Raw genomic sequence first — 14,538 nt, forward strand, 5'->3', positions numbered from 1 at the left:
TCGCATGAGCACTGCATGCTGGTGCTGAGATTTAAGGGCAAAAAGGTAAAAAGCTGTTCTTTTCTACATGGACAAAACAGCCAATATCAAAGAGGGACATCTTCTGTTCCTCTTGCTGATAGGAGCTTAAAAGGCCAGAAATCAGCTTGCTAATGCAAGTGTCATACATCACTCAAAGATGCTGACCAGGGCTTCCATAATTTATCTAAAAATAAAATCATTCGTCTTGTCACAACCATTCTGCATTGATGCTGCATGGGTACAAAGGTTGATCCAACACCCCGATTCACAAATGCACTTAAGAGCTTAAGCCAAATGGAAACCTGTGGGAACTGGGTCTCCAGACGTCTTTGTAGGCTCAGGTTTGAGTGACTGCTGGGTCCCGATTTCAACACCATTTAGGAGATCACTGATTGTCAAGGAAATTTCAGGTCTTCAGTCACAAATTTAGACTCCCGAGTAAACTGAGCAGATATTAAAACATTATTCCGCTCATTGTGGAAAGCTTAGCCCACCACATACAGAGGCTGTAACACAGTCTGCACCACGAGCTCCATGCCTACTTTAGCTGTAATCTTTACCTGTAATTTTAAAAGCAGGAATTTAAAGATGAAAATCTGAAAAGTAAAATAAAACAGTAAAACAAACAAATCCTAACACTGAAATCTAGAGGGCAAGTTTCTATCCTATGTCACGGCAGTTTGGAGATGAATTTTGTTCATTATATTCTTTGAACCTCTCTGTTCAGTTAAAATTATAGCTATCCAAAAAGCAATATGCAGCTGGTGAGCCATCTGAGAAGATAAAAAGTGCCTATCTGTGTACACCATGATCCTGGTGCTGGATCAGCACTCTCTGGATTTAGTGAGCATTATCGTACTAAGAAAAGTCCATTGGAATAAGCTGCTTTGACTGCAAAAAGCTGTGACTGGTTCTCTGAGTATCCACATAGAATGAAAGGATTCTAGAATGGATTTGTTTGAAAGGATCTTTCATGAAGTTCCAACCCCTGCCATGGGCTGGGTGCCCCCACCAGCTCAGGCTGCCCAGGGCCCATCCATGGCCTTTGGGCACCTCCAGGGATGGGGCACCCACAGCTCTGGGCAGCACTGCAAGGGCATCACACTGCCCTCTGATTCAACAGTGTCTTCCTAACACCCAACCTGAATCTCTCCTTTTAGTTTAAAGTCATCCCCCTTTATCCTATCACTATCAGACTGTGTCAGCCCCTTCCTGTTCATAAGCTCTCTCCAAATACCACAAGGCTGCAGTGAGGTCTCTACAGACCTCACATCCTCCCATGTCTTCTACTGAACACTGTACTTATTGTAGAACAGTAAACACTCCTAATAAACATTTTAAGCTCGGCAATTTGTTTCTATTTTCCTTAGAGCCAACACTGCTGCTGCTGCACAGCCTCAGATAGCCCAGACCGAGGGACTGCTGACATTGAGGTATATCAGCAACCCTCCAAGGGCCATCTGCTATTCTGCTGTGAGTAACACAGCTTTGGAGAGCAGGCTGAACCCTGATGTTCAGCTGCACACCAACAGACGCAGCTTTGGGCACATCTCAGAAGACACATGAACAGAGAGAGCTCAGCAAATGTGCCGAAAACTCAACTACAGTCGGTTCGCACGTACCCACAAAGTTAATTGCAGCAATCCTTTGCAAAAGCTGAGCCACTGGCGATCCGACAGACAGCTCCAGGGAAAGGCAGTGCGTGATAGCACAGCACTGTGCTTAGTGGAGCTGAAATTCATGTGATTCTGCCTCGTTGTTGTATTTTTTAACCATATTTGATGGCCTTAAAAATGATAAATGCACCCTCGAGGGAACTGCAGGAAAGTCCTCTCCTTCTTCCTAAGTACTACCGGCTTCAGACTCACGTAGGAAACGTGTTGGTATCTTTTTCACCTTCAAATTTAGATGCAATCTTTTCCTCCTGGAACAGAAGCCCAGGGGGAGATTGGGTCTTCACAGACGCTTAATAATTGGCTTGGTTTCTGTCGGGTTAGCAACAGGACAGGTCAGGAGTATTTTTTAATGAAAAGGTGCATTTGTCACAACTGATGCTGTGGTAAGAAAGGTCAGTTTCAATGAAATTCCAGACTTGAAACAGTTGAAAAGGAAAAATGGTATGAAATCACTTTAAAATGTTCTTGTGTTTTTTTTTTGTTTTGTTTTGTTTGTTTTTTTCTCCACAGAATTAAAAGAAAACATCTCAGAATTGGCCGATGAAAAGATACTGAGCCCAACTTTGTGGTGGGAAGGCTGCTAGTCAGAAAGCTGCTCACAATTTCTATGTGCTGTCACTATTTTGACCAACGAATCTTACCTGCTTCTAAAATCAATGTTGTTTTCATGGGAAAAGGAAAGCATTTTCCTCCTCAGCCTGGAATGGGAACCTCAGACTCTGCACAAGCTGTCATTTTAAAACCAGGCAAGGCTGCATTCGATACTGCTGAATTTTACTATGTTTCTCTTCAGTCCATTAAAATTGACCTTTCTATTCTTTTCATTATATTGACAGAAGTAGAAAACTACTGTCTTGGCTCAGTAGACATTTTTTTTTCCTCCATTTTTTCTAGGAATCACAGAGTCAAAGAAATTAAAATAAAATAAAACTTTAAAAAGTATCCTAGGGAAAAAAAAGAACAACACCAAAAACCACTGGTTCACTCCAATCAAATGCATCATAACTTTCAATAACCATAAATTTGTTCAAGAATATTATTGAGTTTGTACTACGTTCATTTCAGTATCCCAATTACAAGCATGGTTGCTGAACGGTCATCCAAGAAGCAAATGTGTACTACAGGCCTCCTGATCAGGAAGAGGAGGTTGATGAGGCCTTCCGTAGCCAACTGGAAGTAGCATCACGCTCCCGGGCGTTGGTACTTTTGGGGGATTTCAATTATCCAGATATTTGCTGGACGACCAATATGGCCAAGCATGCGCGGTCCAGACAATTCTTGCAGTGTATTGAAGATAACTTTCTAATGCAGATGGTCGAGGTACCGACGCGGGGCGGGGTGCTGCTGGACCTTATTCTCACCAACAAGGAAGGACTCGTTAAGGAAGTAAAAGTCGGGGGTAACTTGGGTTGTAGCGACCATGAGATGGTGGAGTTCGAGATCCTGAGCGGAGGAAGCAAAACAAAAAGTAGGATTGCTACCCTGGACTTCAGGAGAGCCAACTTTGATCTCCTCCGGGACTTACTTGGGGCCATCCCGTGGGCCAGGGTGCTAGAAGGCAAGGGGGCCTGTGAGAGCTGGCTAGCATTCAAACGGCTCCTCTTCCAGGTTCAGGATCGGTGCGTCCCTGTAACTAAGAAGTCAGGAAAAGGTGCCAGGAGACCTGCGTGGATGAGTAAGGAACTCATGTGCAAGCTCCGCAGAAAGAAGAAAGTACACGATATGTGGAAAAAGGGTCTGGCCACTTGGGAACAATATAAGAATGTAGTCAGGGACTGCCGAGATGCGACCAGGAAGGCTAAAGCCCACCTGGAGCTGAATCTAGCTAAGGAGATAAAGGATAATAAAAAAGGGTTTTTTAAGTACATTAACAGCAAAAGGAAGGCTAGGGAGAATGTGGGCCCCATACTAAGTGAGGGGGGTGTTCTGGTAACAGGGGATGCTGAGAAGGCGGAAATACTGAACGCCTTCTTTGCCTCTGTCTTTAGTGAAAGGGCTCTCCCCCAGGAATCCCAGTCCCCGGTGGTTGATGAGAGAATCTGGGGAATGGGAGATTTCCCTTTAGTCAGGGAAGAGGTGGTCCGTGAGTGCTTAGGAAACATTAATGTCCATAAATCCATGGGACCTGATGGGGTGCACCCGCGGGTGCTGAGAGAGCTGGCGGAGGTTATTGCTAAGCCGCTCTCTGTAATTTTTCAAAGGTCTTGGAGAACTGGGGAGGTGCCTGAAGACTGGAGGATGGCCAATGTCACCCCAGTCTTCAAAAAGGGCAAGAAGGATGACCCGGGTAATTATAGGCCAGTCAGCCTCACCTCTGTCCCAGGGAAGGTGATGGAACAGCTTGTGCTGGATGCCATCTCCAGACAACTGGGAGAAAAGGAGGTTATCAGGAGTACTCAGCATGGGTTCACCAAGGGGAGGTCGTGCTCGACCAACCTGGTGGCCTTTTATGAAGATGTCACTAGCTGGGTGGACGGGGGGAGAGCGGTAGATGTAGTCTACCTTGATTTCAGTAAGGCTTTTGATACGGTCCCCCATGACATCCTTATAACAAAGCTGAGGAAGTATGGGATAGATGAGTGGACGGTGAAGTGGATCGAGAATTGGCTGACTGGCAGAGTGCAGAGGGTTGTCGTTGGCGGTGCGGTGTCTGGCTGGAGGCCTGTGACTAGTGGTGTCCCCCAGGGGTCTGTGCTGGGTCCAGTCTTGTTCAACATCTTCATCAACGACCTTGATGAGGGGATAGTGGCCACCCTCAGCAAGTTTGCTGATGACACGAAGCTGGGAGGATTGGCTGACACGCCTGAAGGCTGTGCAGCCATTCAGAGAGACCTGGACAGACTGGAGAGCTGGGCAGTAAGAAACCGGATGAGGTTTAACATAAGCAAGTGTAGAGTCTTGCATCTCGGTAGAAATAATTGCATACACCAGTACAGGTTGGGGGAAGACCTGCTGGAGAGGAGCTCTGCTGAGAGGGACCTGGGCGTCCTGGTGGACGACAGGTTGGCCATGAGCCAGCAGTGTGCCCTTGTAGCCAAAAAGGCCAATGGCATTCTGGGGTGCATTAAAAAGAGCGTAGCCAGCAGGTCAAGGGAGGTGATCCTCCCCCTCTACTCTGCCCTGGTGAGGCCTCATCTGGAATACTGTGTCCAGTTCTGGGCTCCCCAGTACAAAAAAGACAGGGATCTCTTGGAAAGAGTCCAGCGGAGGGCCACAAAGATGGTGAAGGGCCTGGACCATCTCCCCTACGAGGAGAGACTTAGGGAACTGGGTCTGTTTAGCCTTGAGAAAAGAAGGCTGAGAGGGGACTTGATCCAGGTTTATAAATACCTGAGGTGTGGGAGCTATAGTGGCGAGGCTGGTCTCTTTTCAGTAGTGCGTGGGGACAGGACTAGGGGCAATGGGCTGAAACTCCAGCATAGGAAGTTCCGCACGAATGTGCGCAAGAACTTCTTTACAGTGAGGGTGACGGAGCACTGGAACAGGCTGCCCAGGGAGGTGGTGGAGTCTCCTTCTCTGGAGATATTCAAGACTCGCCTGGACGCCTACCTGTGCGACGTGGTGTAGGGAGCCTGCTTTGGCAGGGGGGTTGGACTCGATGATCTCTAGAGGTCCCTTCCAACCCCTATAATTCTGTGATTCTGTGATTCTGTGAAATATTGGGTACACAATCACAGAATCATAGAATCATTAAGGCTGGAAAAGACTATGAAGATTAGTCAGTCCGATCATCCACCTATCCCCAGTACTGCCCACTAACCATGCTCCTTAGGACACCTACACTCAGACTACACCTACCCTCTTCCCTAAGCAACTCCAGGGTGCTGACCCCAACCCTGGGCAGCCTCTTGCAATGCATCACCACTCCTCCTCAGAAGAAATTTCTTCTAATATCCAACCTCACTGTCTCCTGGCACAACTTGAGGCCATCACCCCTCATCCTATTGCTGTCACCTGGGAGAACAGGCCAACACCTGCCTCACCACAACCTCCTCTCATGGAGCTGTAGAGAAGGTAAGGTGAAAGTTCCATATTTTTCTGATCTTTCTGAACAGAAATGTTATGTTTTATACCCGAACCTCTTACCTCAATGTGGTTGGCAGGAGCTCTGATGTAGATCCCTGCTGGTGACAGAGTCTCAATGTTGGATAAACCATCCATTGCAGAAAGGCCAATCACAATGTTATTTCTGATTCTATTCTCCTTCTCCAGGCCACTTCCTTAAAAATAAAATACTAGTATTAGATGTGGAGGTTGGTGACCCTGCCTGCAGCAGGAGGGTTGGAGCTTGCTGATCCTTGGGGTCCCTTCCAACCCAACCATTCTATAATTCTGTGATAATAAATAGAGAAAAAATAAATATATATAACTTGACACCCCCTGTAGTACACATCAGAGGACTTGCCTGCTTTGTTGGCATGGTACACCTGAGAATCAGCTTTGTGTGATTGCCCCTGGGTACGCCATGGTCTCAAAAGTGCTTAGAAATCTGTGTTTAACACATGGCAAAAAATGGCTGTGACATTCAAAGACTGCCATGGCTAAATCCAGCAATGAAAAAGGGTTGTCTTTGGAAATGCCAGAGAATCATAGAATGACAAGGTTGAAAGGGACCTACAAGATCATCTAGTCCAACTGTCCTCCCATCACTATAGCTACAACAAACCACTAAATCATATCTTGTAGCTCCTCATCCAGACGCCTCGTGAACATTTTGCCTGAGATGGTGACTCCACCACCTCCCTGGGCAGCCATTCCAGTGCCTGACCACTCTCTGAGAGAAAAAGTTCCTTCTTATGTCTAATCTAAACCTCAAGGTCACAAGCAAGATAAAATAGAACGGTTCTGTTGGAAGGGTTCTTCAAAGATTATCTAGTCCAACTGCCAACATTGATATCAACTCCATTAATGATCTCACCAAGATTTGTCCAACATTATGAATATTAAAAACAGAACAAAACAAAAACCAAAATGCTTCAGGTACAAAGAGCTTACATTCTAATCAGAAAATTACAATCAAGGAAAGAAATATATAACAAAAATATAAAGAAGAACATGATTCCACAATTCAAGATGCAGAAAATACTGTATGAAGTTTTATATATGAATATAACTAAAGCCGTATTTTAAGCCACGGTTATGGAGAATATGAATAAAAAGAGTATGATAAATCATATTCTACAGCTTGGGAAAAAAAAGGAGATTCCAAAAGTGAAGCATGAGAAGAAGTGATCACTCCATTATCACACAGCTCACAGAGTGCACCAGATCACTACTGAAACAGTAAGAAGAATATTCACGTATCCTTTTAAACTGCACCATAAAGAAATGTGCCACCCAATGGGGAACAGTGGACAGACCCACGTACAGATCAACTTCCAGTAGTCACACATAGACACATGTATCTCTTGTATGGAAGCAGAATAAAAAGTGACTCATTTCTACTTGACCCACATCGGGAGCAAATAACATCTATTTAATTTTGTTCTGTTGAACTGAAACTATTCACTTTATCTGCTCCGGATCTATCCCAGATAATGGTCTCTTCCCCAGTCATTACTACCCTACATGTAAACAACAGAAGTACATAAGGGATTTTGTCTGGGGGAAGGGAGTAATCATTTTCAGTCTTTCTCATTCCTCTGAGCCTCTCTACATCTTTGAATAATATCCATTTAGGAAATACTTCCTATTCAGGTTGTGCTTTCTACAAACAATGCTACTACCAGAGCATAAGCGGGGTCCTAAAGCAGACTTTTTGACAGCCATGCAGTTTTGTGAGGTGGCAAAAAAGGTTTGGGCTTCCAAGCTGAGCTCTGGTATGTCAATTAATTCTAAGCCCAGAGCGACTTTTTATGACTGTCTTGCAAAACCCCTGAAAATAAGGGTTTTAGATGAAATCACTGAGGGAGTCCAATTCTGGAGCTGCAAACAGCCGGCTATAATAAATATTCCTTCACAGGCAACAAAATGATATATAAATTCATCCATCAGGCCCTCTGGAGCTGCTGGTAGTGAAGCCATTAAAGACATGTTGGGGATAAGGTGTATTCAGGCTGAAACTTCAGAGGAAATATTCCGCTCAGCCCAGAGTCCTTTAAGTCAGATGCATGTCCTAACACAAGTGAGCCATGGCAGCTGGCAGGATGGAGATCTCATTCTGCTTCCCATGGCCACAGGAGCTGTGTGTGATGAGTCAGCACACCTCTCTGCATCAGCACCCCTCTTCTGCAAGATGATTAAGTAGCTCTTCTTTGATGGGTCTCCTCTGTTTAAATCGTGATCCTATTATATTTATATATGGGATCGAGCATAGCGACTCTGTGTGTGTGTGGAACTGCAGGATCAGGACTGAAGGCTCTTTTTTAACCTCTGTTTATCCTGAAATTGGTCATTTTTTATCCTCTTTCTGACAGAAAACAAAAATCAAGCTGCATCTTTAGGGATTTGGGCAACGTGAGATCCCAGCAGAAGATGCTGCAAGTCAGACTCCTGACAGTTAGTTCAGAGAAATATTTTGTTGTTTAACAGTTTTGTTGCTCCAAGCTCCAATTTATTTAAGTGCTAAATCCTCTGCTTAACTTTTAACATATGCTTTCACTCCATTATCTTTGATGTCAAATGACTGGAGTTAAAGGTAAGTATGCTCTTAAATGCCTCACTGAACTGGGGTCTTAAATATTGCATAATGGTGCTCTTCCACAGAGGGATACACCAATTCCTTAAAAAGAAATTCCCTTCCATTTGTATTCAGTGAAATAAGAGGATACAGAGAAAGTGAAGACTGACCTGAAGAAACATAGAAAATATGGCCAAACAGAAGTAGCTGCTAGGAGTTGCATGGGGAATACTGAGAGATTTACTCCAGATTCACTAGTAAGAGAAAATTTGGAAGACGCAATTAAAATCATGAGGGTGCCGTTAAGGATCCTTTCCTCCAAAGACATTTTCAAGTAGATGATCATCAGTAAACATTGCTATTACATGTAGGTTAGATACTTTCCTGCTTCACTTACCCAACAGAAGCCCGTGTCCTGAAATGTTAAAGAAGACATTACTGTCTACACTAAGGTTTGAGATCCCAGTCAGACGGAGTCCTTGGCCAAAGGAGTCCAAAAGACAGCAACCACGTATGTAAGAGTCTGAAAAGAAAAGAGCATGGAGAATTTTATATTAGCCCGTTCTTCTTTGATGCTGTGCAGTTAATCCTTTTTGCTTCCATGAGACTGACCAGTTGAAGCTGAAATTTGTTCATCTTTGCCAACAAGTGGGCGTTGCTGAGATAACTGCAGTAGAGCAGAGGGGCCCCAAGCATAGAAACAGGCTACTTGAGGCATCTCGTATTATGTGGGAGGAGGAGATCCAAATGAAAGGATCATATAAGTGAACTACATCATGAGCTGAGGAAACTGAGGGATTGAAGTAGGACTGAACGAAAGGAGGAATGTATCAGAAGGGGAGATATCTTATACACCTTGTGTAGCCAGGCACGATGACCACCTTAATGTACTCCAGAATCATGGCCAGGGCTACCTTCTGACAGCAGGAAGCCCAGATCATCATTAAATGATGAAGCCGGCATAGGGAAGACAAAGCTGTGGGTTAACTTTCAAACATTTAAGCCCATCTAACTCACTCCCATCTCCACCAGTCTTCAGAGACCTCATTGCCACTTCCACAGAGATTAATTTTGTGCTTACCAATGACTCAGTCAAAATAAGCATCCCTTAACTTTCAAGTGATATAACTAAACATTGGTTTATGCTATGGAACATCCCTGAGTCAGCTCAGGGCTCATTCATGGTATGTTATGGCTTCCATCTCCAGAGCTAGAAGTAGCACAGTGACTTGGAGATGTACCGTAAAAATGGAATATTATTTAGAAAGGAGCTGTCAAAAATCACAAAGGAACTAAAACAATTTAAAGGACTCCATCAAGTGTCACTTGGGCTTAGTCTACAGCTGAAGCTTTCTCACTTTTCTCACCTTTACAGTCCTATGGTGTTAACTTGACTCCTGAGCTAAGCAGGGTTTTGAGAATATCTTTCCCAGCTGAACAGGTGGATATGTGAGATAGTTTGGGCTCATCTCCAGAGTAGCTGTCTCACCTGCCATCCATGCATTGCCAGCAACTGTCAGGGCACTGCGGTGCTGCTGAAACGCTTGTCCCATGTGGCGGAACTGGACCCCTTCCACCTGCAGCTGACTGACTGCTCCCTGGAAGGCTTCCACAATGACAACAGCTCCCAGGTCCCGAGACCCCAGCTGCCTCTCACTTCGCTTGTACAGACACCGGGAGCCACCTGGAAGACAATCCAGTAGGAACTATCAGTTTTACATCTCTGCTGTGACAGTGGGACATGCAGAGCCCTTAGAGGCATCTCATGAGGCCCATCACACTGACTCTAAGAACTCCTGTATCCAGCAGTGACCTTCAACACATGCTCAAAGACAAATAGCCACAGGCAAGCTTGCACGATACTCCCCCTAAGTACCTCCACAATTTCTCACCTCAGAGTCTGGACTTTTTTAGAGGAAGGTGTATTAAAACCAGCAGGAAGCTGTGCTAGTTTTATGCTAAGGAAAGTTCCTTGTGTTCAATTTTAAACAGGCCTATGCACAGGGATGATGGATTTGACATTGATTTACCTTGGGTGAGGTTCTTGAAAAGGGGATTGGGCACGGCTGTACTGAACTGAGCTGAAATGAGAACATTTTAAAATGTCTTTAAAACCCTTTCCCTCCCAACTGCCCCCACAGACATGTGAGGAAACGTTCGTACCCACAGTCAGAAGATAAGGAAAGGAGATGATAGGGCTGCGGAAGGAATCGACATTCCTCAAAGGTGTCCTTTCCCCAGGTTTGTGCTCAGGATATTTTGGTTCAAGGGGATTCAGGCTATGAATGTGTAAATCAGTCCTGCTTACACTCAGCAATGCTCATTTTTCTTTTAAAGATGGTAAATTAACCACAAGAAACACTGCCCACTCATCTTCTGGTGACTCCTCTGAGAAATCCTCCTATACTTTAATGCAAATAAAAACCTCAAACAGTTAGCACATTTCAGAGACTATATTTATGAGTTCCACACAAAATGGACCATAAATCCATGAGTAATATAAGCAGTTGGCTGCTGGATATCAAATGAAGTCTTGTGTCACAGTCTGAATGCCCAAGGCATTTTATTTTTAAAGGGAGCCTTATACCTGGGTTGCCAGATAACCTAACTCTCCTTAAATTATAATCGCTGTGTCGGACTGCATTTCCTCACCTGCAGGTGTAAATCAGGAAGCCATCCGTCAAACTTCACTGTGCCTTACAAACATAAAACCGAAGGAGAATTGAGATACCTATTGTTTCACCACTGCTACTAAATGCTACAAGAAGCCGTCACCTGGTTTTCTTCCTTGGGATCCCCAAATAACATCATAATTTTTTACACTACAGAGTACAATAAGCATCAGGGTGCTTTGTTTTTCTTTCTTCTAAAAGTTTCTAAATAGTAAACACAATTAAAAATGTAATATATTATGTACACTGAAATATGTTTTCAGAAGATACTTTCTTTGCTATACCCTTAGGCTCAGGCAAAACTAAAGGGTCTTTCCCAAGATGGCTTGAAACAATAATGTGAAAATAATACATCTGAGATATTACAATGAAATGCACTTCAGCTCCCAAGACTTCATACTTCAATGTCAAATGATATTTGGAAAGATAAAATTGCTTTCCTGGCACTGATATGTCTCCGCTTTACTCTATTAAGAAATATTTCTAACACATAGTGACACCACAAAGTGATTTTAGAGAAGAAATTTTACCCTTGAGTACCTCTCAAGACCTCCTCACCTCTTGTGTCACCTGCTTCTGCACACTGTCTGACATGGGAGATCCTCTCCTTTGTGGCATCCCCTTGAACAACAACCCTTCTGCTAAGCAGTGCCACCACAGCAGTCAGAGGCAGGCTTTGGCCATTCACCCTTTCCTCTCCAATGTTGTGGGAGTACCTAGGGAAAGACAACAAAGGTACAAATGCACCTGCAGCTGACCGATGGCAGAAATGATGTTGACCTCAACCATCCAAATCCAACATCAGTCCCCTTCTCACTACTGTGAAGAATTACCTCTATATATTACGTCAGCATATATGGGTTAGATATATTTTTCCTTGGTTGACATTCGTTTTCATCTTGTCTCACATGTTCACAAACTCTCTTTACATCTGGTACATATACACCAAAATATTTCAGCATTTGAATTGCCTTCATATTCCGATAACAGTCAGTATTTTCTTCATCAAGCCCCAAATACTTTTATAAGGAAATGATACCACTGGCCTTCCTGGGTACTTGAGTTAGGCTGCCATCAGCACAGAGAAGATATTTCAACACTGAGGCTCCAAGTTACAATGCAAGAAGCATAATCTGGCCAAGGCCTCCATGCATAGAAAATGAAGAGTGCATAAACAGCTGAACTAACGTTCAGTAGAAACAAAGAAGCAGTATTTCCAAACTGAAGTAATTCACCTTGAGTGTTTTGTTAATTAACTTCAGCAATTCAGTAAAGAAGGATTTTATTTTAACAAAATCAGACACTTTCTGTGGAAAAAATAAATAAATAAATAAATAAAAGCAATTACTCAAGAAAATAACTTTGCAGGAAAATTCTTAACCCAATTCTATTCTATGGCCACTGGACTGGACTGGCCATTGGTGTTTTCTGATTCAGTGGTCTCTGAGTCCATGGTTATGATACAGATACATAGAATAATTAAGCTTGGAAAAGACATCTAAGATATCTAGTCCAACCACTCACCTAATAACAAAATTGCCCACTAAAGCATGTCCCTCAGAACCACACTGTCAGATGCGCTCAATATTTAATGTCTGCTAGCTCCAAGGTGAGCAAAGAACTGAAACATCTCTGACCACTTCTGTTAAAAGGACTTATACATAGTTACTAAATCCCACTGGAAACTGCAAATCCTCACCCAGACCACATTTTCTCCTGGTTTCAATTTCTGCTACTGAAATCTCCCCTCCCCTTGAAAAGATACCTGAGCGGTGACCTAAGGTAGAGCTCAGTGTTATTTATAGACTCAATAATGGCCACTTCTTCTTGCAGCTGTGCATCTCCAAGACCTGTCCCTCCAACCACGATTTCATCACCAGGTTCCCAGTCAACAGGTTCTTGGAGTATTAACTGCACGTCGTTAGCAAGAGCTGATGACTTCAAGTAAGTGAAAGTCACTTTGGGCACCCAGCCTGGAAAAAAAAACAGAAGAAAAACACAATATATGTACATATATATTAAAAAACAAAACAGAGAAGGGATTTGCCTTCTTAGAAAACACTGCTTCACTTGCATCTTCAAGTTATCAGCTTCCTCTGTCAGGTACCCAAAATGAGATGCAATGAGTCTGGGTCTACAAATAACCTGCATTCACAGAAGTGCACAGTGAAAGGTGAGTATCACTGCTTTTAAGAACTTCCAAGACTCACTGAAGATGGCTCAGCTAGCAACACCAGGTCATTTCCACACTGCCTCCATGGAGGACCCAAAACAAGGGCCCATTGTTTGAGAACCTGCCTTAAGCATCCGACTGCATCATACAGTGCAACCGGTTGGCTGCAAAATGAAGCACACAGGTCATATGTGTAGCATGCAACAAGCCTGCTTGCAAATAGCTGACCAAATAGCTGACTACTGATTGTCTTTTTTTTTTTGCCACTTGGTAGGTATGGTAGAGATTGGCAATTTGATTGGCACAGCATGAGATCATGTAATGGTGGCAGCAGGATTCTGCAAATGCCTAGAAGTGTATCTCAGTCTGTTTCCAGCTGAGATCATATGCAGATCTCCATGGAAAAAGCCTTCCCCACAGGTACTGTGCAAAGCAGACGCACAGTGTGAGTGCGTAAGTCAGTATGACTGCAGGGGGAAGAAAAGCCACCTGAACGGTGGGAGATGGAGAGGCCAGCAACCATAAGCCAGCTCTGAAAGGCAACAGGAAGGTAACAACTGCAGATTCCCACATCTCCTGGTCTTCACTGGACACTCTACCAAACTTGGGCACAACAAGCCCCAGCAATGAAACTTCCTGACATTTTAACCTCCCTTCTTTGTTTCATGAGGTTTGCTTTAACTCTTACCTAGCAGGCTTTGGAACAGATTGCTCCAGTGAGATCCAACACACTGAACACCATCAGGGGAGAAAGCATGAGCCTCATACACTCTCCTTCTGTATATTTTTTCCTTCCCTCCTTTGCAATAATTTACCTTTAGCCCTCAGCAAGTTACTGTCCTCCCTGGTTGTACTATAGAAAAGTAATAACACCAGAAATCACTAAGGGTAGAGGTTGCATCCAATAAATCATTTTCAAATTATTTTAAGCAAGATTCTCTCTCTCTCTCTGTTTCCTGTTTCATGTTCTGGTTGCTTTCACTCCAGTGTCCCAATTCCTCTTTCTTTAATGAAGGTGGAAATAAGGGGTAGCACCCCAAGTCAACAAATTCACAGCAGAAGGAGGAGAAGAATCTAAGTCTTCACACTCAGTGAACCTAAAGAATTTCTGAGTACCTGTTCTACGTGTCAGTGAGATGATGCACATCTAAACACAGCTGAGATATCTCTAGTTGATTATTTTTCCTTTTTCTTCAAGTAGAATTGGATTTTCTCCACTTACAGCTAAGCAGATTTTCCAGATATCCCTTCTTTCAGTCCAGTGTTGATGTAGTATAAAGACTTGGAGGATACTGACACAAAGGGAAGAGGCAGAATATTTTAAGTGGTGAGATAGGCCATTTAAAATAGTGAGAATGTGTGAAATCAAATAAGATA

At 43.6% G+C, this 14,538-nt stretch overlaps 1 protein-coding gene across 1 annotated transcript in view; it reads right to left on the bottom strand.

The window, feature by feature from the left end:
• PKHD1 (PKHD1 ciliary IPT domain containing fibrocystin/polyductin) overlaps positions 1-14,538 on the bottom strand; it is a 212,179-nt gene that overhangs the window by 112,887 nt on the left and 84,754 nt on the right. The window contains exons 37-41 of the mRNA XM_072332429.1: positions 12,754-12,961; positions 11,547-11,704; positions 9,808-10,000; positions 8,714-8,856; positions 5,784-5,917 (exon numbers count right to left, since the gene is read on the bottom strand). Coding sequence (XP_072188530.1) covers positions 5,784-5,917; positions 8,714-8,856; positions 9,808-10,000; positions 11,547-11,704; positions 12,754-12,961 — 836 coding nt within the window. The remainder of the gene's footprint in view (positions 1-5,783; positions 5,918-8,713; positions 8,857-9,807; positions 10,001-11,546; positions 11,705-12,753; positions 12,962-14,538) is intronic.

Source organism: Excalfactoria chinensis, chromosome 3, assembly GCF_039878825.1.
Source record: "Excalfactoria chinensis isolate bCotChi1 chromosome 3, bCotChi1.hap2, whole genome shotgun sequence".
Classification (NCBI taxonomy): Eukaryota; Metazoa; Chordata; class Aves; order Galliformes; family Phasianidae; genus Excalfactoria; species Excalfactoria chinensis.